Source organism: Phyllobates terribilis, unplaced genomic scaffold (genome assembly GCF_046119375.1).
Source record: "Phyllobates terribilis strain yellow unplaced genomic scaffold, ASM4611937v1 Scaffold_9__5_contigs__length_417890890, whole genome shotgun sequence".
Classification (NCBI taxonomy): domain Eukaryota; kingdom Metazoa; phylum Chordata; class Amphibia; order Anura; family Dendrobatidae; genus Phyllobates; species Phyllobates terribilis.
Genome location: NW_027362769.1, coordinates 283,514,332 through 283,537,680, shown reverse-complemented (window position 1 = coordinate 283,537,680; position 23,349 = coordinate 283,514,332). Strand labels below are relative to the sequence as shown.

The window sequence follows — 23,349 nt, the reverse complement described above, 5'->3', positions numbered from 1 at the left end:
CATCGGCCTATGTCTGTCCCCCGTCCACTCGTGCCAGCAGGATCAGCTTGATGGGAGCAGTAGTTCCCATCAGCCTGATCCTGCTATTTAAACTGCCCCATATGTTATTTTTGCCCCTATACATCTTTTATTCTTTTAGGCCCCCATATATTTTTTTGCTTTTTGGTCCCCAATAAATTTTAAATACATTTCATTGGTGGCCAGTGGTTACCTAAAATAAATTAGTTTATACATTACCTGTCCCCGCCGATCGCCACCTAAAATAAAGTAAAAAATAAAAAACTACACCTATACTCACCTAGACACCTAATTCCCCAAAGCCATCGATCTCCTGTAATAAAATATAAAATAATAAACCACAACCTTATCCTTACCCCTCCGTAGTAATCCACGAGTGTCCCACGAAGATCTCCAGTTTAGAGCAGCCACATAGAATGTGACCGCTCTGAACCGCTGCCGCCGCCAGAATGACGGGGCTGTAAAGCAGCCCCGTCATTGCATAAGCGGGTTCGCCGGAGTTCAGGCAGCGCTGCTCCGGTTAGCTCATTTACGGCCCTGCTGTACCGTGAGAAATTCCCACGGTACAGCAGTGCCGTAAAGGAGGTCTCCGGAGCTGCGCTGACTGAATGCACTCCGGTGACCTCAGTCAGGGGCTCCCGCTGCCGGGAGCGGACGTGTTCCCGGCAGTGTGAGCTTACAGCAGCCATGCACAGCTGTCACAATCTCCAGATGTGACAGCTGTGCATGGGAGATCAGCGCAGGAACGTGGACAGGTAACTATTTTTTTTTAGTAAACTAAGAATTAAATAAAATGGTGTGTTTTATTTCAAATAAATTATTTTTTTTCTGGGTGTAGTGTGTGTTTTTTTCTTTTTAACACTTTGTAGGTTAGTAATGGGGGTGTCTTATAGACGCCCATCATTACTAACCTGGGCTTCATGGCAGCTGGCGCTGACATGAAACCCACCACTATTACCCCCTGCCACCGCACCAGGGCAGCGTGGAAGAGCGAGGCTAAGTGCCAGAATTGGCGCATCCTATGGATGCGCCATTTCTGGGGCGGCTGACGGCTGCTGTTTCTAGCCTGGGAGGGGGCCAATATTCATGGCACCCTTCCTGGGCTATTAGTATCAGCCCCCAGCTGTCTGCCTAGCCTTTGCTAGCTATTAAAATAGGGGGCACCCCACGTCATTTTTTTGGGGGGGTCTCTCATTTTGATAGCTAGTAAAGGCTAGGTATTCAGCTGGGGGCTGATATTAGTAGCCTGGGAAGCTCCATGGGTATTATCCCCTTCCCAGGCTTCAAACATCTGCCCCAGCCGTTTGCTTAACCTCCGCTAGAGGCTAAAATTATGGGGGATCCCACGCCAATTTTTTTTAAAATAAATCCTTTATTTTAACACTAAATGACACTTGAGGGGTTAATAAAGATGCCATCCCTAAATTATTATTTATTTTTTAATTAATTTTTCCCAAAAATTTTGATGTGGACTTTGCCATATTTTTGTATGCCAGCAGGTACAGCATCCAGGAACGGGCTGCCCCCAACTCCCAGCTGCCTGTTTGTACCTGGCCGGACACAACAATATAGGGAAGCCCCTTTTTTTTTATTATTTCATGAATTTCATGAAATTAGTAAAAAATAAAAAAAAATACGTGGGACTTCGCCCTATTTTTGTGTCCAGCCAGGTACAACTAAGCAGCTGGGGGCTGGAATCCACAGCGCAGGGTGGCCCAAGCTTTGTGGGCCCCCCCTGCTGCGAACTGCAGTCCGCAGCCACCCCATTAAATGTTGCGTTCATAGAAGCGCCATCTTCTGGCGCTGTATCCAGCTCATCCAGGGCCCTGGTGCGGTGGCTCACTGGCTAATAAAGGGGTTAGGGCCAGCTTTGTATTATCCGCTGGCCCTAAGCCCGAAATTCATGGGGTCACGCCAATATTAGGCTATGTGCCCATGATGCAGAAATGAAGCAGAAATTTTCCGGAGTTCAGGCAGCGCTGCTCCTGACCGTGAGAAATTCCCACGGTACAGCAGGGCCGTAAGGGAGGTCACCGGAGCTGCGCTGACTGAATGCACTCCGGTGACCTCAGTCAGAGGCTCACGCTGCCGGGAGCAGACGTGTTCCCGGCAGTGTGAGCTTACAGCAGCAATGACAGCTGTCACATCTCCAGATGTGACAGCTGTGCATGGGAGATCAGCGCAGGAACGTGGACAGGTAACTATTTTTTTTTTTTAGTAAACTAAGAATTAAATAAAATGGTGTGTTTTATTTCAAATAAATTATTTTTTTCTGGGTGTAGTGTGTGTTTTTTCTTTCTAACACTTTGTAGGTTAGTAATAGGGGTGTCTTATAGACGCCCATCATTACTAACCTGGGCTTCATGGCAGCTGGCGCTGACATTAACCCCACCACTATTACCCCCTGCCACCGCACCAGGGCAGTGTGGAAGAGCGAGGCTAAGCGCCAGATTTGGCGCACAAATAGGATGTGCCAAATCTGGGGCGGCTGAGGGCTGATATTATAGCCTGGGAGGGGGCCTATAACCATGGCCCCTTTCTAGGCTATTAATATCAGGTCGCAGCTGTCTGCCTAGCCTTTGCTGGCTCCAATTTATAGGGGGACCCTTTTTATTTTTTTTTTTTGGGGGGGGGGGGGTCCCACCTGTAGAATGGGCTGTAAAGCCTAAGCTAACTGCTGCGGACTGATATTAATAGCAAGGGAAGGGGCCATGATCCTTGGCTACTTCCCAGACTATTAAATCAGCCCTCAGCTTTCCCTCTTTCCCTTAAAAATACGCGTAAGCCCACCTTTTTTTTTATACATTGATTAGGGGTTGGACTAGGAAATGACATCAGATTGGCCTTTTTTTTTTTTTTTCTTCAAAAACGCGTCAAAAACGCACATAGAATCCGCATGCGTTTTTCTGGCAAGGAGATTCGGAAATGGTCAGGAAAATTTCTGCTTCATTTCTGCATCGTGGGCACATAGCCTAATATTGGCGTGACCCCATGAATTTCGGGCTTAGGGCCAGCGGATAATACAAAGCTGGCCCTAACCCCTTTATTAGCCAGTGAGCCACCGCACCAGGGCCCTGGATGAGCTGGATACAGCGCCAGAAGATGGCGCTTCTATGAACGCGATATTTTCTGGGGTGGCTGCGGACTGCAGTTCGCAGCAGGGGAGTCCACAAAGCTTGGGCCACCCTGCGCTGTGGATTCCAGCCCCCATCTGCTTAGTTGTACCTGGCTGGACACAAAAATAGGGCGAAGCCCCACGTATTTTTTTTTTTTAATTATTTCATGAAATTCATGAAACAATAAAAAAAAAAAAAGGGCTTCCCTATATTGTTGTGTCCGGCCAGGTACAAATAGGCAGCTGGGAGTTGGGGGCAGCCCGTTCCTGGATGCTGTACCTGCTGGCATACAAAAATATGGCGAAGCCCACGTCAAATTTTTTGGGAAAAATTAATTTAAAAATAAATAATAATTTAGGGACTGCATCTTTATTAACCCCTCAAGTGTCATTTAGTGTTAAAATAAAGGATTTATTTAAAAAAAAATTGGCGTGGGATCCCCCATAATTTTAGTCTCTAGCGGAGGTTAAGCAGACAGCTGGGGCAGATGTTTGAAGCCTGGGAAGGGGGTAATACCCACGGAGCTTCCCAGGCTACTAATATCAGTCCCCAGCTGAATACCTAGCCTTTACTAGCTATTAAAATGGGGGACCCCCCCAAAAAATGATGTGTGGCCCCCCCTATTTTAATAGCTAGCAAAGGCTAGGCAGACAGCTGGGGGCTGATATTAATAGCCCAGGAAGGGTGCCATGAATATTGGCCCCCTCCCAGGCTAGAAACACCAGCTGTCAGCCGCCCCAGAAATGGCGCATCCATAGCATGCGCCAATTCTAGCACTTAGCCTCGCTCTTCCACGCTGCCCTGGTGCGGTGGCAGGGGGTAATAGTGGTGGGGTTCATGTCAGCGCCAGCTGCCATGAAGCCCAGGTTAGTAATGATGGGCGTCTATAAGACACCCCCATTACTAACCTACAAAGTGTTAAAAAGAAAAAAACACACTACACCCAGAAAAAAATAATTTATTTGAAATAAAACACACCATTTTATTTAATTCTTAGTTTACTAAAAAAAAATAGTCACCTGTCCACATTCCTGCACTGATCTCCAATGCACAGCTGTCACATCTGGAGATGGTGACAGCTGTGCATGGCTGCTGTAAGCTCACACTGCCGGGAACAAGTCCGCTCCCGGCAGCGGAAGCCCCTGACTGAGGTCATCGGAGTGCATTCAGTCAGCGCAGCTCCGGAGACCTCCTTTACGGCACAGCTGTACCATAGGAATTTCTCACGGTACAGCAGGGCCGTAAATGAGCTAACCGGAGCAGCGCTGGCTGAACTCCGGCGAACCCGCTTATGCAATGACGGGGCTGCTTTACGGCCCCGTCATTATAGCGGCGGCAGCGGTTTAGAGCGGTCACATTTTATGTGGCTGCTCTAAACTGGAGATCTTCGTGGGACACTCGTGGATTACTACGGAGGGGTAAGGATAAGGTTGTGGTTTATTATTTTATATTTTATTACAGGAGATCGATGGCTTCGGGGAATTAGGTGTCTAGGTGAGTATAGGTGTAGTTTTTTATTTTTTACCTTATTTTAGGTGGCGATCGGCGGGGACAGGTAATGTATAAACTAATTTATTTTAGGTAACCACTAGCCACCAATGAAATGTATTTAAAATTTATTGGGGACCAAAAAGCAAAAAAATATATGGGGGCCTAAAAGAATAAAAGATGTATAGGGGCAAAAATAACATATGGGGCAGTTTAAATAGCAGGATCAGGCTGATGGGAACTACTGCTCCCATCGAGCTGATTCTGCTGGCACGAGTGGACGGTGGACAGACAAAGGCCGATGGGAGTAGTAGTGTCACATCGGCCTATGTCTGCCTGCACACAGACACCCGCAGACATCGCGCACAGACACCGCGCACACACCAATCATGATGGGTCTGATGGTCTGGGAGGTGTGGGAAAGTTCATGCAATGCAGTCAAGCATGAACTCACATGAACTCTCTGAGGACACCGCGGCTACTTCAAATGAACAGCTGATCAGCATCACCTGATACCTCAGCTGTTCATTTGAAATAACCGGCGGGAGAGCGCTGCACAGAGCGGGAAAGCCAGCGGTGAAGTCTTTTCACTGCCGGCTTCCCCGCCCGGGTCCTTCGCTCCCCACTCCTTGGTGCTGCGCTCCCCGCCCGGTCCTAACTTACGATCGGGATGTGAGGTGGCGAGGGGAGCGGAGGATCAGGGTGGGAGGCTGCGAGGAAGCAGTATGGGGCTGTGTGATTGTTTAAAAGCCGGCGGCTTTTTACCGCCCGCTGGCTTTTTACCGCCCGCCGGCTTTTAAACAATCAGGAGAATTCTCTCACGCTGGGATGGCATTCCGATATTAGTGTCCCATTGACTTGCATTGGTTTCCGGTATCGGAATCGGCGATATATCCGATACTTTTTGGGTATCGGTCCGATCCAATCAGATCCGATATTTCCCGATATCGGAAGGTATCGTTCAACACTACTGCTGATTCTTTTTGTGAGATAAAACATTTCCCTGCCTGTTTTTAAACAATGTTTCACTTCAAAGAAAGAATCAGCTGTGATCCCCTGCTGAAATGTCTGTATAGTCTTTTGCTTCCTCCCCTGCCCAGGAGATGTGGTATGATCAGACAATGTTCCATACATAGTCAGACACAGCTATTACACAGGGGAACATTCATAAGATTACCTCCGCATAGGAACATTTTATTTAAATACATTCAATTGTGGAACTTATTATTATTTCAAGATCTATTGATTAAAATGAACTTTTGGGAAAACCGCTTTAAATTGCAGATTACATAACATAAAAAAAACATTAAAAGTTAATCAAAACATTAAACATTTCAAAAATGTGTGCTATTGAAATTAAATGTAAGGGTATGTGCATGTGTTGCTTTTTTACTCCTCAGTTTTGTCACAAAACCTGAAGAATTTCCTAGTACCAGCAAAGTGAATGAGATTCCTGAAGTCTTTTTTCATTGCAGATTTGGTGCAGATTGAAATCTGCAGCATGTCACTTCTTGTAGCGTTTTTGCTGCAAATTTCACCCATACTAATGAGTGGGGAAAATCAGCAAAAAAAAAACCTGCAAAAAATTGCACTTTTTTCCTGCTAACACATCAGTATTTGCAGCAGAATTGTCTACTGCAAGTCCTAGATGTGTGCACATACCCTAAAACTTAAGTAACTAAGCCAACACTATTACCTAATTATGCTGCAGGATAAGAATGTCTGTCAACAAACGTGAAAAACTTATTAAGATATATAGACACGTGGTCAAAATGGTTGGTACCCCTCGTTTAATGAAAGAAAAACCCTCAATGGTCACAGAAATAACTTGAATCTGACAAAAGTAATAATAAATTAAAAATCTATGAAAATGAACAAATGAAAGTCAGACATTGCTTTTCAACCCCGCTTCCACAGAATTTAAAAAAAAATTCAACTGATAAAATAGGCCTGGACCGAAATGATGGTACCCCTGAAAATAATGTGACAAAAGGCACATGTTAAATCAAGTTGTGTCCACTAATTAGCATCACAGGTGTCTACAATCTTGTAATCAGTCAGTGGGCCTGTATATAGGGCTATAGATACTCACTGTGCTGTTTGGTGACATGGTGTGTACCACACTCAACATGGACCAGAGGAAGCAAAGGAAAGAGTTGTCTCAGGAGATTAGAAAGAAAATTTTAGATAAGCATGTTCAAGGTAAAGGTTATAATACCATCTCCAAGCTGCTTTATGTTCCTGTGACTACAATTGCTCATATTATTTAGAAATTTAAGATCCATGGGGGACTGTAGCCAACCTCCCTGGACGTGGCCGCAGGAGGAAAATTGATGACTAATCAAAGAGACAGATAATACGAATGGTAACAAAAGAGCCCAGGAAAACTTCTAAAGAGATTAAAGGTGAACTTCAAGCTCAAAGAACATCAGTGTGAGATTGCACCATCCGTCGTTGTTTGATACAAAGTGGACTTCATGGGTGACGACCAAGGAGAACTCCATTGTTGACAAATAAAAAATCATAAAAAAGCCAGACTGGAATTTGCCAAGCTACATGTTAACAAGCCACAAAGCTTCTGGGAGAATGTCCTATGGACAGATGAGACAAAAATGGAAGTTTTTGGCAAGGCAGCTCTATGTTCACAGACGGAAAAATGAAGCATATCAATAAAAGAACACTGTCCCTATTGTGAAACATGGAGGAGGCTTTAATATGTTCTGGGGCTGCTTTGCTGCATCTGGCACAGGTTGTCACGAATCTGTGCAGGGTACAATGAAATCTTAAGACTATCAAGGGATTCTAGAGAGAAATGTGCTGCCCAGTGTCAGAAAGCTTGGTCTCAGTCGCAGGTCATGGGTCTTGCAACAGGATAATGACCCAAAACACACAGCTAAAAACACCCAAGAATGGCTAAGATGAAAACCTTGGACTATTCTGAAGTGGCCTTCCCTGACCTAAATCCTATTGAGCATCTTTGGAAAGAGCTGAAACATGCCGTCTGGAAAAGGCAACCTTCAAACACAAGACAACTGGAGCAGCTTGCTCATGAGTGGGCCAAAATACCTGTCGAGAGGTGCAGAAGTCTCATTGACAGTTACAGGAATTGTTTGATTGCAGTGATTGCCTCAAAAGGTTGTAAAACAAAATATTAAGTTAAGAGTACCATCATTTCTGTCCAGGCCTATTTCATGAGTTTAATTTTTTTTTTAAATTCTGTGGAAGCAGGGTTGAAAAGAAATGTCTGACTTTTATTTGTTCATTTTCAAAGATTCTTAATTTATTATTACTTTTGTCAGATTCAAGTTATTTCTGTGACCATTATGGGTTTTTCTTTCATTAAACGAGGGGTACCAACAATTTTGACCACGTGTGTGTGTGTGTGTGCCAAGAGCGTGCAAAGCAGTCATCAAAGCAAAAGGTGGCTACTTTGAAGAACCTAGAATATAAGACATATTTTCAGTTGTTTCACACTTTTTTGTTAAGTATATAATTCCACATGTGTTAATTCATAGTTTTGATGCCTTCAGTGTGAATGTACAATTTTCATAGTCATGAAAATACAGAAAAATCTTTAAATGAGAATGTGTGTCCAAACTTTTGGTCTGTACTGTATATATATAATACATACACTGCTCAAAAAATAAAGGGAACATTCAAGTAACATATCCTAGACAACAAAATCACACAAAAATCATCAACGGAAATCAAATTTAGTAACCAATGGAGGCCTGGATTTGGAGTCACCCCCAAAATTAAAGTGGAAAAACACACTACAGGCTTATCCAACTTTGATGTAATGTCCTTAAAACAAGTCAAAATGAGGCTCAGTATTGTGTGTGGCCTCTACGTGCCTGTATGACCTCCCTACAACGCCTGGGCATGCTCCTGGTGAGGTTGCGTATGGTCTCCTGTGGGATCTCCTCCCAGACATGGACTAAAGCATCCGCCAACTCCTGGACAGTTTGTGGTGCAACGTGACGTTGGTGGATGGAGCGAGACATGATGTCCCAGATATGCTCAATCGGATTCAGGTCTGGGGAACGGGCAGGCCAGTCCATAGCTTCAATGCCTTCATCTTGCAGGAACTGCTGACACACTCCAGCCACATGAGGTCTGGCATTGTCCTGCATTAGGAGGAACCCAGGGCCAACCGCTCCAGCATATGGTTTCACAAGGGGTCTGAGGATCTCATCTCGGCACCTAATGGCCGTCAGGCTACCTCTGGCGAGCACATGGAGGGCTGTGCGGCCCTCCAAAGAAATGCCACCCCACACCATTACTGACCCACTGCCAAACCGGTCATGCTGAAACATGTTGCAGGCAGCAGATCCCTCTCCACGCCGTCTCCAGACTGTGCCACATCTGTCACATGTGCTCAGTGTGAACCTGCTTTCATCTGTGAAGAGCACAGGGCGCCACTGGTGACTTTGCCAATCCTTGTGTTCTGTGGCAAATGCCAAGCGTCCTGCACGGTGTTGGGCTGTGAGCACAACCCCCCATCTGTGGAGGTCGGATCCTCATACCACCCTCATGGAGTCGGTTTCTAACCGTTTGTGCAGACACATGCACATTTGTGGCCTTCTGCAGGTCATTTTGCAGGGCTCTGGCAGTGCTCCTCCTGTTCCTCCTTGCACAAAGGCGGAGGTAGCGGTCCTGCTGCTGGGTTGTTGCCCTCCTACGGCCCCCTCCGCGTCTCCTGGTGTACTGGCCTGTCTCCTGATAGCGCCTCCAGCCTCTGGACACTACGCTGACAGACACAGCAAACCTTCTTGCCACAGCTCGCATTGATGTGCCATCCTGGATGAGCTGCACTACCTGAGCAACTTCTGTGGGTTGTAGAGTCCGTCTCATGCTACCATGAGTGTGAAAGCACAACCAACATTAAAAAGTGACCAAAGCATCAGCCAGAAAGCATTGGTACTGAGATGTGGTCAGTGGTCCCCACCTGCAGAACCACTCCTTTATTGAGTGTGACTTGATAATTGTCAATAATTTCCATCTATTGTCTCTTCCATTTGCACATCAGCATGTGAAATTGATTGTCAATCAGTGTTGCTTCCTAAGTGGACAGTTTGATTTCACAGAAGTTTGATTTACCCCTTTATTTTTTTGAGCAGTGTATGTGTGTATATGTATATGTATGTATATATATATATATATATATATATATATATATATATATATATATATATATATATATATATATATACAGTACAGACCAAAAGTTTGGACACACCTTCTCATTTAAAGATTTTTCTGTATTTTCAGGAGTATGAAAATTGTACATTCACACTGAAGGCATCAAAACTATGAATTAACACATGTGGAATTATATACTTAACAAAAAAGTGTGAAACAACTGAAAATATGTCTTATATTCTAAGTTCTTCAAAGTAGACACCTTTTGCTTTGATGACTGCTTTGCACACTCTTGGCATTCTCTTGATGAGCTTCAAGAGATAGTCACCGGAAATGGTTTTCACTTCACAGGTGTGCCCTGTCAGGCTTAATAAGTGGGATTTATTGCCTTATAAATGGGGTTGGGACCATCAGTTGTGTTGTGCAGAAGTCTGGTGGATACACAACTGATAGTCCTACTGAATAGACTGTTAGAATTTGTATTATGGCAAGAAAAAAGCAGCTAAGTAAAGAAAAACGAGTGGCCATCATTACTTTAAGAAATGAAGGTCAGTCAGTCCAAAATATTGGGCAAACTTTGAAAGTGTCCCCAAGTGCAGTTGCAAAAACCATCAAGCGCTACAAAGAAACTGGCTCACATGAGGACCGCCCCAGGAAAGGAAGACCTAGAGTCACATCTGCTTCTGAGGATAAGTTTATCCGAGTCACCAGCCTCAGAAATCACAGGTTAACAGCAGCTCAGATTAGAGACCAGGTCAATGCCACACAGAGTTCTAGCAGCAGACACATCTCTACAACAACTGTTAAGAGGAGACTTTGTGCAGCAGGCCATCATGGTAAAATAGCTGCTAGGAAACCACTGCTAAGGACAGGCACCAAGCAGAAAAGACTTGTTTGGGCTAAAGAACACAAGGAATGGACATTAGACCAGTGGAAATCTGTGCTTTGGTCTGATGAGTCCAAATTTGAGATCTTTGGTTCCAACCACCGTGTCTTTGTGTGACGTAGAAAAGGTGAACGGATGGACTCTACATGCGTGGTTCCCACCGTGAAGCATGGAGGAGGAGGTGTGATGGTGTGGGGGTGCTTTGCTGGTGACACTGTTGGGGATTTATTCAAAATTGAAGGCGTAGTGAACCAGCATGGCTTCCACAGCATCTTGCAGCGGCATGCTATTCCATCCGGTTTGCGTTTAGTTGGACCATCATTTATTTTTCAACAGGACAATTACCCCAAACACACCTCTAGGCTGTGTAAGGACTATTTGACCAAGAAGGAGAGTGATGGGGTGCTACGCCAGATGACCTGGCCTCCACAGTCATCAGACCTGAACCCAATCGAGATGGTTTGGGGTTAGCTGGACCCCAGAGTGAAGACAACAGGGCCAACAAGTGCTAAGCATCTCTGTGAACTCCTTCAAGATTGTTGGAAGACCATTTCCGGTGACTACCTCTTGAAACTCATCAAGAGAATGCCAAGAGTGTGCAAAGCAGTCATCAAAGCAAAAGGTGGCTACTTTGAAGAACCTAGACTATAAGACATATTTTCAGTTTTTCACACTTTTTTGTTAAGTATATAATTCCACATGTGTTAATTCATAGTTTTAATGCCTTCAGTGTGAATGTACGATTTTCATAGTCATGAAAATACAGAAAAATCTTTAAATGAGGTGTGTCCAAACTTTTGGTCTGTACTGTATGTAAGTATATATATGTATATATATATATATATATATATATATATATATATATATATAAATATAATATATTACCTCTCAACATGTGACACATTTATCTCCTGCACTAAAATGATAGCTGAATAGGAAAAACAAAGAAAACTACAAAATAGTCAATAATCTCACTTGTATAGTGGCATTAGAGCTGGAAAGCTAGAAGTGCATGAATATGATGTGGCTAAATATGTACAGACCTGGATCGTGAAACACAGACTTGAATAACAGTCCATATGATAGTAATGTAGTCTGTATAGGTCCGATGGAGCTGTTTAACCAACTTGCTCTCTTGTGGATAATACTTCGAATATGGGCTGCAGTGTCCGATATGCTTCTACTGCTCCATCCGAAGCGCCTTTTGCTTGAACACAAATAACACAAGTAGCTTTCGTTGGTTATGTCACCTGCATGGAAACCTAGGTAGGCCAACAGTCCTCCAACATGTTTTGAAAAGTAACACTTTCCTTTGACAGGGATGAAATCTTGTTATTCCCAGGCTCTTTATGTAGTCTCTCCAAGCTGCTTTTAATTGACTTGCAGCTTTCCCTCTCAGACAATACTAGACTGCCCTAAATGGAAACAATATTTAGGCTGGGTGCCCACGTAGCGTTTTTCAAGCGTTTATGCTGCCGCAGCGTAAACGCTTGTTAAGCGCTAGGTAATCCGCCCCCCATGGTCCCCAAGGGGATTCCGCATGTTCTATGCACATGCTGCGGATTTTTCCGCAGCGTTTATGCTGCGTACAAAAATCCGCTGCATGTCATTTAATTTTGCGGTAGCGCAGCGGAACTCCCGCCATTGACTTGCATTGAAACGCATAGAAACCGCGACTGTACATTTCTACAAGCGGCTTCTATGCGTTTCTATGTGCGGATGGTACCCAGTTCTGGAGGAGAGGAGACTCTCATCCAGACCTGGGCACCATTGTACCTGTAAAAAAAGAATAAAATAACAAATAAAGTTATATTCACCTGTCCGGCGGCTTCTCTCTGAATGCACCGCTTGAGGACCTGCGGTGACGTCACAGTCATGTGACCGCAGGCCCTTCACCGCTCTGTCTAGCGATATGCCGGCAGCCGGGAACCAGACAGGAACGAGCGCTGCAGCACACACCGGGGCCTCAGGGGTGAGTATAGCTTTATTTGTTTTAATTTTTACCGTTCACACTGTATAAATCCATGCCGTTTGCATGGATTTATATAGTGTGACCTAGCTGTCAAGCACTTTCCAAGTGATGCTATCGCCTGGAAAGCGCTTGTCAATCTGCATGCGGAAACGCATGTGAATCCGCATGTGGATCCACATGTATTCTGCAGGAAAAACGCATGCACAATCTGCATGCTTTTTTTTCTGCCAGGGAGATGCAGAAATGCTGCAGAAATTTTCTGCTTCATTTCTGCATCGTGGGCACATAGCCTTAACACAATCATGCCACATGCATATGTATCTTTATTGAAAATTTGTAAAAAAAAAAAAGTTATATATTGATAGTATACACTACCCACAAAAAATCATAGATGTCAATGTGATACTATTAGAAAAAATTGTTAGAATTAATGTATAAATAAACAGACTGCCTTAAATATTGTAAAATCCTATTTCTCATTCCAGAAAAATTCATATTTTTCTTATATGAAAATGAGCTGTTCATGACTATGGGCCGGACATTGATCTGTATGAGAATCTGCCTCCAAAGATTATTTTAAATGAAAGGGGGCATTACCAGTGTGAGACATGAACTAACACAGAACAGTAGAACTGAACTTTGTCTCATAACAAACAGTAGCTGCAGCTCTCACAGTTCTGCTGTATTGCAAAAATATTGCAACACTGGCTGCCTGTGAGATGGAAGCTGAAGCTGAGAGGAATCTGCAAGTGTGTCAGGTATAATCACATACATCTCTGCAGTGAGATCAGGAGAGCCGCCATTACACATCACACTGGTAACTTCCCCTATTATTTTAACCCCTTCATGACCGGAGCATTTTCCGTTCTTGAGTTTTCATTTTTTGCTCCCCTTCTTCCCAGAGCCATAGCCTCTTCATTTTTAGGCCAATATAGCCATGTGAGGGCTTATTTTTTGCGGGACGAGTTGTACTTTTAAACGCCATTACTAGTTATACCATATCATGTACTGGAAAACTGAAAAAAAAATTCCAAGTGCGGTGAAATTGCAAAAATAATGCAATTCCACATTTGTTTTTTGTTGTTTTTTCTTTCCACATTCACTGAATGCTAAAACTGACTGGCCATTATTATTCTCCAGGTCATTACGAGTTCGTAGATACCAAACATGTATAGGTTCTTTTTTATTTAAGTGGTGAACAAAAATTCCAAAGTTTGCTAAAAAATGAATAAATAAATGGCGCCATTTTCCGAAACCGAAGCGATTCCATTTTTCGGGATCTGGGGCCGGGTGAGGGCTTATTTTTTGCGTGCCAGGCTGACGTTTTTATTGATACTTTTTTGGGGTAGATCCGATGTTTTGATCGCCCGTTATTGCATTTTATTGCAATGTTGCAGCGACCAAAAAACGTAATTCTGGCGTTTGGAATTTCTTTTTCTCGTTACGCCGTTTACTGATCGGATTAATTATTTTTTTATATTCATTGGGCGATTTTGAACGCGGCAATACCAAATATGTGTATGTGGAGTTTATTTTTTATTTTATTTTGAATGGGGCAAAAGGGGGGTGATTTAAACTTTTATATTTTTTTATTTTTTTATATTTATATTATATATTTTTTAAAACATTTTTTTTACACTTTTTGCATGCTTCTATAGTCTCCATAGGAGACTAGAAGCAGCACTTGTCTGATCGCCTCTGCTACATAGAGGTGATGAGCAGATCACCTCTATGTAGCCGAAATGCTCCAGTGCTATGAGCGCCGACCATTAGGTGGCGCTCATAGCAATCTTTACATGATAACCACTGGGGTCTACTGCAGACCCAGGGTTGTCATGCCCACCCATCAGTGACCCGCGATCATGTGACGGGGTCACCGATGGGCGGGGTAAGTGACAAGCTTCCGGTGCTGCGCTGTTAAATGCCGCTGTCAGAGATTGACAGCGGCATTTAACTAGTTAACAGCCGTGGGTGGATTGCGATTCCACCTGCGGCTGTTGCGGGCACAAGTCAGCTGTAATAATCAGCTGACATGTGCCCGGTTCAGTGCGGGCTCAGCGCCGGAGCCCCCGCTGAAACGGCCTTTCCGACGTGGTGCGTACTATTACTGAACACGTTGGAAAGGGGTTAAAATAACCCTCAGACGCAGATTCTCATACAGATCAGTGTCCGGCCCATAGCCCTGAACAGCTCATTTACATATTCCAGAGAAATTTTTGTTTTTCTTATAAGACATCAGATGACAGATATCAAGGTACAATTTCATTCAGGTTCCTATAACCTACATGTCCATATAGACAGCTTAGGAGGGTTGATCCTACTGACATATAAATATAACTTTAAATATAGTTAGAGAGAAGGAGATTATATTTAACAATGTCCAAAACAGAGACTAGCTTCATATAGTTGTAATAATGAAATAAAATTACCATATTTTTCGGACTATAAGACGCACTTGTCTTCCCCCAAATTTGGGAGAAAAATGCGAGTACGTAATCTTATAGCCCAAATATACCTGGCTCGCTGAGATGAGGTGGCGGCGGAGCGGGGTCACAGGAGGCAAGAGCAGGGTCGCCACTGCAGGAAGCCGACGCCAGGGTCAATCATGTGTGTCCGATATTAAAGAGGATGAATACTCACTACTCCCCACGCCCATAATCATACAATTCTATGTAGCGAGGAGGAGGGAGGAGCTAGAGGCTCCCCTCCTAATAAAAAATTTTTTTTAAAAAATAGTACCCCTAAAATTCAACTGGTCCCAATGCTGGAATGCAACAATGAAAAACAAAAAAAAGTTTGATAATTAAAGAGGTATTCCAATCTGTAAGATCATATCCCAATATTTAGTAGTAATAGTAGCAGTAGCAGCAGCAGCAGCCAATTAGAAATGTAGTATAGTTCTTCTGATTCGCTATGTCGCTTAACCCATTTTGCAGGGCATTACAGTAGCTTAGGTATCCATAGTTACGACTACTCATAGTGACAGTTAATTAGCTTTTAGTTGTTGTAACCATGGATACCTAAGCTACTACAATCCCACGTGACATAGTGAATTAAAAGAACTATACTACATTTTTAATTGGAAGTATTTGCTAATATTATTATTATTACACCTACTACATATTGGGAAAGAATTTTGGAGAAAGGAATACCCCTTTAAGGCCAATTAGGCTTGGCCCTTAGGTCTTATTTAGACGTCAGTGATTTTTCTCATATGTAAAAAGATGGACTGTTCTTCATCAGTCTTTTAGATCCGAGTTCCATCAGTGTTTGTTCAGTGTATCAGTTTTTACCATCAGAGTTTCATTAGTGATTTCTTTTACAAAAAAGAAATAAGTTATAAAGCTTCTGTACATTACAATGTTAATCAGTTAATCATGGACTGCACATGGATTGTACATTGCTGCCATCCGTGTGCTCTCCTTGATTTGCACGGACCCATAGACTTGTATGGGTGATTTGGATCCCTGATGAGGATCAAAAACTGACATGTCTCCATGATTACTTTTGTGTACACATGGTTCATAAACAACTTGGACACGTGAATAGCACCTTATGTTATAATGGGTATGTGTTCTGTCCGTGAAGAATACAGAACACGTACTTGAAAAGACAGATGTCTGAATGAGGCTTTGGGGGTTTAAGGATTAGATGAGGATTCACATTTTAAAATCCTATTTCAAACCTATTCTTTATCATTTTAGCCCTTCTATAGATACTAGACAGCAATTAAAGTGAGAATCTAAAACATAACTTTTAATGTTTAACAATTAAGAACAAATAAACAAAAAATGGGGGGGGGGGGTTGATATATATGAGGTACCCCATTCATCATGACTTTATCTATTATTTTATCCATAACATGAGTGGCATACATAGGAGAAAGTTTAGGGTTATTGGCAGTATCTAAAAGACAATCTCATTATTGGTTGGCTAAAATGAAAAGTGACTCTGTAACTGATACGGAAAAAGGTGGTCAAATTCTTCCCTTTAAATTAAACACCCATAATTAATTTGTTCGTTCAAACCTGTCGGTGACATGGTTCTCATGTGGAAAATATACTTGGCTTCCTTCTGTAAGATAACCCTGTCCCAGTCTCCTCCTCTTATTGGGCTTGGCACTTTTTCAATTCCCATAAATTTGAGAACACCCAAATTGCTCCCATGCTGGTTATTAATATGCCTGGCTAGGGGTGTATCTCTTTTATGGCCAATATCTCCTACATGATCACCTATTCGTCTTTTAAACTCTCTGATGGTTTTTCCGATATATTCCATCCCGCAGACGCATGAGGCTTTGTAGATTACCCCCTTTGTACTACAATTAATAAATTCTTTTATTTTGTAGTTTTTCCCGGTTGTATTACTGCTAAATTCTTTGCCTACTAGAATATAAGGACAGGCCACGCAATAGCCACATTTGTAGCATCCCTTGCTGTCATTTACGAGCCACTTATTATTCATTTCCTTTTTGAAATGGCTATGTACTAGTCTGTCATTCAATGACCTGCCTTTTTTGTAGGTTATTTGGGGACTGCTGGTGAGTTGAGGGCCGATATTTTGGGCCATTAGAAGGATGGGCCAATGTTTATTCAGAATTTCTCGTACTTTGAAGACTCCATTGTCATATGTCATAATGAACCTAGTTACTGCTGGTTCTGTCATTTTGGCTCTATGGTTGAGTAGCTCTGATCTTTCTTTTCCTTTGGCCTCTTTATAAGCCTCTTTCCAATTTTTTTGTGGGTACCACCTTTCTTTGAGTCTATCTCTGAGCTCTCTTGCTTGCTCTTCAAAGAGCTGTTCCTTTGAGCAATTCCGGCGTACTCTGAGATATTGGCTCTTGGTTATACCTTTTTTAACATGTATAGGGTGACTACTCTCCCATTGGAGTAATGCATTGGTGGCCGTAGGTTTTCTATAAATTGCCGTCTCAAGTTCCCCGTTAGGACCCCTCATGATCACTACATCAAGAAATGCCAAGGATGAAGGGTGTGCCGTCCAGGTGAAGAACAGACCACAATCATTTTGGTTTAGCCCTCCCACAAAGTTTTCAAACTCATTTTCAGATCCTCTCCACACTATAAAGACATTGTCTGTATACCGTGTCCAGATGTCAAGTTTGTTAATTTCCTCTGCTTCTCCCCTGAAGAGCCTAGTCTCTTCCCACCAACCTAGATACAGGTTAGCATAATTATCGTAATAATTTTAGTATGAAGGTATTATGTGCCTGGTACTGACAGCCCCTCATCCCAAGAAAATATTGCACTGCCTCTAATCCCTTCTCGTGTGGGATGGAGGAGTACAAAGCCTCAACATCCTAATAACGCCTCGGGATCTATTGTCAGACCTTCTAAAGGAGGCAGTAAATCAGGGGTGTCTTGGATATAGGACTGTAATACGGTTACAAATGGTTTGAGAACCAGATCAAGGTAGATCCCTGTATTTTGACTGATACTGCCTATCCCAGACACAATGGGCCTCCCCTTAAGAGGGGTAAGCCCCTTGTGTATCTTTGGTAGGCAGTAAAATGTTGCTGTTACTGGATTCTTGGGGAAGATAAAGTCATACTCTGCCTGATTTATTACACCAGTTGCCAGCCCATCATTTAAGATATCTTTCAATTCCTTAACATATTTCGTAGTGGGGTTAGATGCTAAGATCTCGTAGCTAATACCGTCAGAGAGAATATTTTCACATATACCTTGGTATTTGTCAATATCTTCTATAGATATCTGTCAAGTCAGCCATCTTCCCCATGATTGTGGAGCCTACTGAAACAGACTAAGGGACCTTTATAAATGTGTAGGAAGCCCTTGCAAGTGTTTTTCGTTAATTATTTTAATTTACTGAGATAATGACTTTTTTGTTTTCATTGACTGCATGCCATAATCATCAACATTAACAGAAATAAACACTTGAAATAGATCACTGTTTGTAATGAGTCTATATAATATATAAGTTTCATTTTTTGTATTGAAGAACTGAAATCAATTAACTTTTTGATGATATTCTAATTTAGTAAGATGCACCTATAGTGATAAATATGGGTTTTATATATGGTAATGCACTGAAAATATTTTCATTACTACAGTTTACAAACCATTATTTCGTAGGAATGGTATTGAGAGGCTGCGCATTGGTGCTGGAGTATTTGAAAATCTAGATGACATACGGTATGAACCAAGGTAATGATTCCAGTCTTATACTTGTTTGTGTATACCAGTATATAAAAAAAGCTAAAAACTGAGTGTACTCAGTAGTTTATACTTTTAACGGCTACCCAAAAGATGATGACAAATAGCAATCTTCTGATGATAGTTTGGTCTTTTTTATGACATTTTTATGACATAAAGAAACCGAAGTTGTCTCCAAAGCATGTTATTAGTAATCATCATGCTTTCAATCAGGGCTGTGGAGTCGGAGTCGTGGAGTCGGAGCCCATTTTGGTGGAGTCAGTATAAAATGGACCAACTCCGACTCCTAAAATATATAATAAATTGGGTACAGTAGTTCAATGCAGTTTGTGGGGAATATTTTTTCATAAAAATTTCGGAAAGTTATGAAATGTCCTATAAATGTCTGTCCTATTCCTGATCTAAGGGTCAAGACTTTTAGCTGAGATGAATCTGTGCTACAGAAAATTTATCACTTAAACATGAGCCATGTATGAGGGAGTCGGAGTTGGAGTCTGTGTCATGGAAATTGAGGAGTTGGAGGTTTGGCTTACCGACTCCACAGCCCTGCTTTCAATTAGCCATTAAAAGGCATCAACTACTGAGGACTTTTAATTACAAATGATTTATTAATGAATAGAAAATTAATATTTCTAATAATGTTTACTTCATTTTAACACCAAAATGAAGTGTTTCTTATTATTTTGTTAATTCTGGTGAAGTCAAGGAATTCCAGTGATAATCTAAGATCTAATATCAATGGGACAAGGCTATTGCAACAGTGGCATGTAAAGGTTTGGGCACCCCTAGTCAAAATTACTGTTATTGTGAACAGTTCAACAAGTTGAAGATGAAATGATCTCTAAAGGTCTAAAGTTAAAGATGACACATTTCCTTAATATTTTAGACAGTTTTTTTTTTTTACATGTTAAAAATTACAAAAAGGGAAATGGGCCGATGAAAACGTTTGGGCACCCTTGGAAATTTGTGTGCTCATATAACTTTGACCAAGATTTCAAACCTTATTTAGCCTGTTAGGGTTATGGTTTGTTCACTTTCATTGTTAGGAAAGGCAAGGTGATGCAAATTTCCCAACTTTATAAAAACCCAGCCTCCTCTAACCTTGTGCCAAAACATGGGTTCTTCTAAGCAGTTGCCTAGCACTCTGAAAATGAAAATGGTGGAGGCACACAAAGCAGGAGAAGGCTATAAGAAGATGGCAAAGCGTTTTCAAGTTTCCCTTTTTAGGGTTCGAAATGTAATTAAGAAATGGCTGTTAACAGGAACACTGGAGATCAAGATAAGGTCTGGAAGATTAAGCAAAATTCCACTTAGAGCTGCTCGTAGGATTGCTAGAGAGGCAAATCAGAACCACCACTTGACTGCAAAAGACCTTCAAAAAGATTTAGCAGACTCTGTGGAGTTGTGGTACTGTTATGTTCTGCTACCAGAGCTAAGGAAAGAGAGGAGATCTGTCCCTACGATAGAACTCAGCTTGATCCCTACGATGTAACAGGGAACCTGATCCTGCGATCAGACCTGCTAAAGTCCTCAGCTAGTCTGTACGGAGACCTATAGATGTGGGGAAGGAATCCCTACAAGTACTAGGAACTGGGAGCAAAATGGACACCTCCTAACAGAAATAGTAGCAGACATACAAACAAACAAAATATATAGAACACAGAGGTCCGAAGACCAAGCAAACTAACAGAGTTAGATACTGAGCACAGGCTAGCTAAAGAGTAGTAATACAATGAAGTGCAGCAAAGCCAGAAGGGCGGAGCAGGACTAAATAGGCCAACAAGGTCATGTGACCAGCAATAGAAAAAACCTAAGAGCAAGGTTCTAACAGGTACATTGTTCTACTGTTCAGAGACACCTGCACAAATATGGCCTTCATGGAAGAGTCATCAGAAGAAAACCTCTCCTGCATCCTCACCATAAAATTCAGCGTCAGAAGTATGAAAAAGGACATCTAAACAAGCCTGATGCGTTTTGGAAACAAGCCCTGTGGACTGATGAGGTTAAAATAGATCTCTTTGGCCACAATGATCAAAGGTATGTGTGGAGAAAAAAGGGCACAGAATTTCAGGAAAAGAACATGCTTTAAGGTTGTGTTGCAGCCAATGGCACAGGGGACATTTCACGGGTAGGGGGAAGAATGGATTCAATGAAACGTCAACAAATTCTTGATGCAAACATAACACCATCTGTAAAAAATCTGAAGTTGAAAAGAGGATGGCTTCTACAAATGGATAATGATCCTAAACACACACCAAAACCCAAAGTAGTCTACCTCAAAAGGCGCAAGCTGAAGGTTTTACAATGGCCCTCACAGTCCCCTGATCTGAACATCATTGAAAATCAGTGGCTAGCCCTCAAAATAGCAGTGCATGCAAGATGACCCAGGAATCTCACAGAACTGGAAGAATTTTCCAAGGAAAAATCGATGAAAATTCTTCAAACAAGAATTGAAAGACTCTTGTCGGGCTGCAAAAAGCGTTTACCTAAAATACAAAGGAAATGTGTCATCTTTTTAACTTTAGGCCTTTAAAGCGCATCTGTCAGCAGGATTGTGCTCAGTAAACCACAAACATTATCGGGTGGGCGCCATTACACTGAGTAAAATGATACCTTTGTTGATGAAATCCATCCAGTGGTTCTTACATAATCTTTATTTTCATTTCTGCCATAATGATATGCTCGTGCTTCGGGGTGGACCTTTGGGGAGGGGTTTTAACTGGTGCTCTGCTTATGTATTCATATCTTTGACTTCTAACAGGTCACTGTGCTTTCAGTGACCTGCCTACTATTTTAACCCCTCTAAAGCCCAAGACGTATTAATACTTATGTGTGCCCTGGGCTTTAAGAGCCTGATACGTATTAATACGTCTTTGCTCTCAGAATAAAGCGATGCAAAAAAATATTTTTTTCTATAAAATAGCTTTTATTGTGTAAAAGCGCCAAAACATAGAAAAACGATATAAATGTGGTACAGCTGTAAACGTACTGACCTGAAAAATAAAGCTACCTTATCAATTTTACCACATGCGGAACAGCATAAAAAAAAAACAAAAAAAAAACAATTCCTGAATTGTTGGTTTTTGTTTATTTTATCTCCCAAAAATCGGAATAGAAAGCGATCAAAAAATGTCACGTGCCTGAAAATGGCACCAATAAAAACGTCAACTCATCCCGCAAAAAACAAGCCGCTACATGACTCTGTCGGCCAAAATATGGAAAAATTATAGCTCTCAAAATATGGCAATGCAGAAACTAGATTTTACAAAAAAATGCGTCTTTTAGTGTGTGACAGCTGTCAATCATAAAAACCCGATATGATTCTGGTATCGCTGTAATCGCACCGACCCGAAGAATAAAGTCGTCTAATCACTTATACCGCATGAGGAACGGCGTAAAAAATAAACTCTCGGGTTAGGGTTGTGTTAGGGTTGGGGTTAGGGTTGGGCTAGGGTTGGGGTTGGGGTTAGGGTTAGGGTTGGGCTGGGGTTTGGGTTAGGGTTGGGCTAGGGTTGGGGTTAGGGTTCGGCTAGGGTTAGGGTTGGGGTTGGGGTTAGGGTTGGGCTAAGGTTGGGCTACGATTAGGGTTGGGATTTTTTTCAAAAGTAAAAAGAAAAAAAAGATGACGATATGGCGACTAGTGTTGAGCGCAAGTGCTCGCTACTTGAGTTTGCATTGGGTGCTCGGGTATGCACTGAGTATCGCGGGTGCTCGAGTGATATATTCGAGTCTCTGCCCCATATGCTTTGCGGACAAAAAAAACCTTGCAGGGGTTGCCTACTATGCACGAGCGATCCCCGCATGTTTTTTTGGGTGTCTAATAACCGTGAAAAATATTTAGATTTGAGAGTCCTCAGTGGTTGATACCTTTTAATGGCTAACTGAAAAGATGGTAACAAATTGCAAGCTTTCGAGACTACTCAGGTCATTTCATCAGGCATAGTATACCACAAAATCTGAAGAGTCACATATTTATACACAATAAGACACACAAGAAAAAAAAATGCAATAGGTAAGACAGGTGATGAAAAGCAGAGTTATTATGGAAGAGATAAAACAGTTCTGGCTATAAATATTTTAGCAGTTAATAGATAAGGAGTGTGAAGGTTTTATTGTCCTGTGACAAGGTCCAGTGTTGTGATGACCTCACAATTCTGAGGAGCACATTCCTTAGTTGATGTAGAATGACATAAATCCATGCGACACATTCATTCCTGCTCTGAAAGTGTTAAAGGTCATCATCAGTTTATATTCTGAGACTCTTCTTTCTCTTTGAGATTTGAAGTCACCTTTTAATACTAGTAATTTCATATCTTTTATGCTGTGATCAGGGGAACAAAAATGCTTGGCTACAGGCAGATCTATTCTTTTTTCTTTTATTGTGTGGCGATGATGATTCATCCTTGTTCTAAGTTTTTGCCCTGTTTCCCCTACATAAAGACCCCCAGCTGGACATTTGGTACATATAATTAAGTACACTACATTAGATGTGATACAGCTGAACGTACCAGGGATCTTATAGTCCTGATGTAA

At 42.1% G+C, this 23,349-nt stretch overlaps 1 protein-coding gene across 2 annotated transcripts in view; it reads left to right on the top strand.

The window, feature by feature from the left end:
- Nucleotides 1–23,349, top strand: part of OSGEPL1 (O-sialoglycoprotein endopeptidase like 1) — a 152,750-nt gene that overhangs the window by 109,165 nt on the left and 20,236 nt on the right. For both annotated transcript variants that reach the window (XM_073647843.1, XM_073647844.1), the window contains exon 7: nucleotides 18,736–18,807. In XM_073647843.1, coding sequence (XP_073503944.1) covers nucleotides 18,736–18,807 — 72 coding nt within the window. The remainder of the gene's footprint in view (nucleotides 1–18,735; nucleotides 18,808–23,349) is intronic.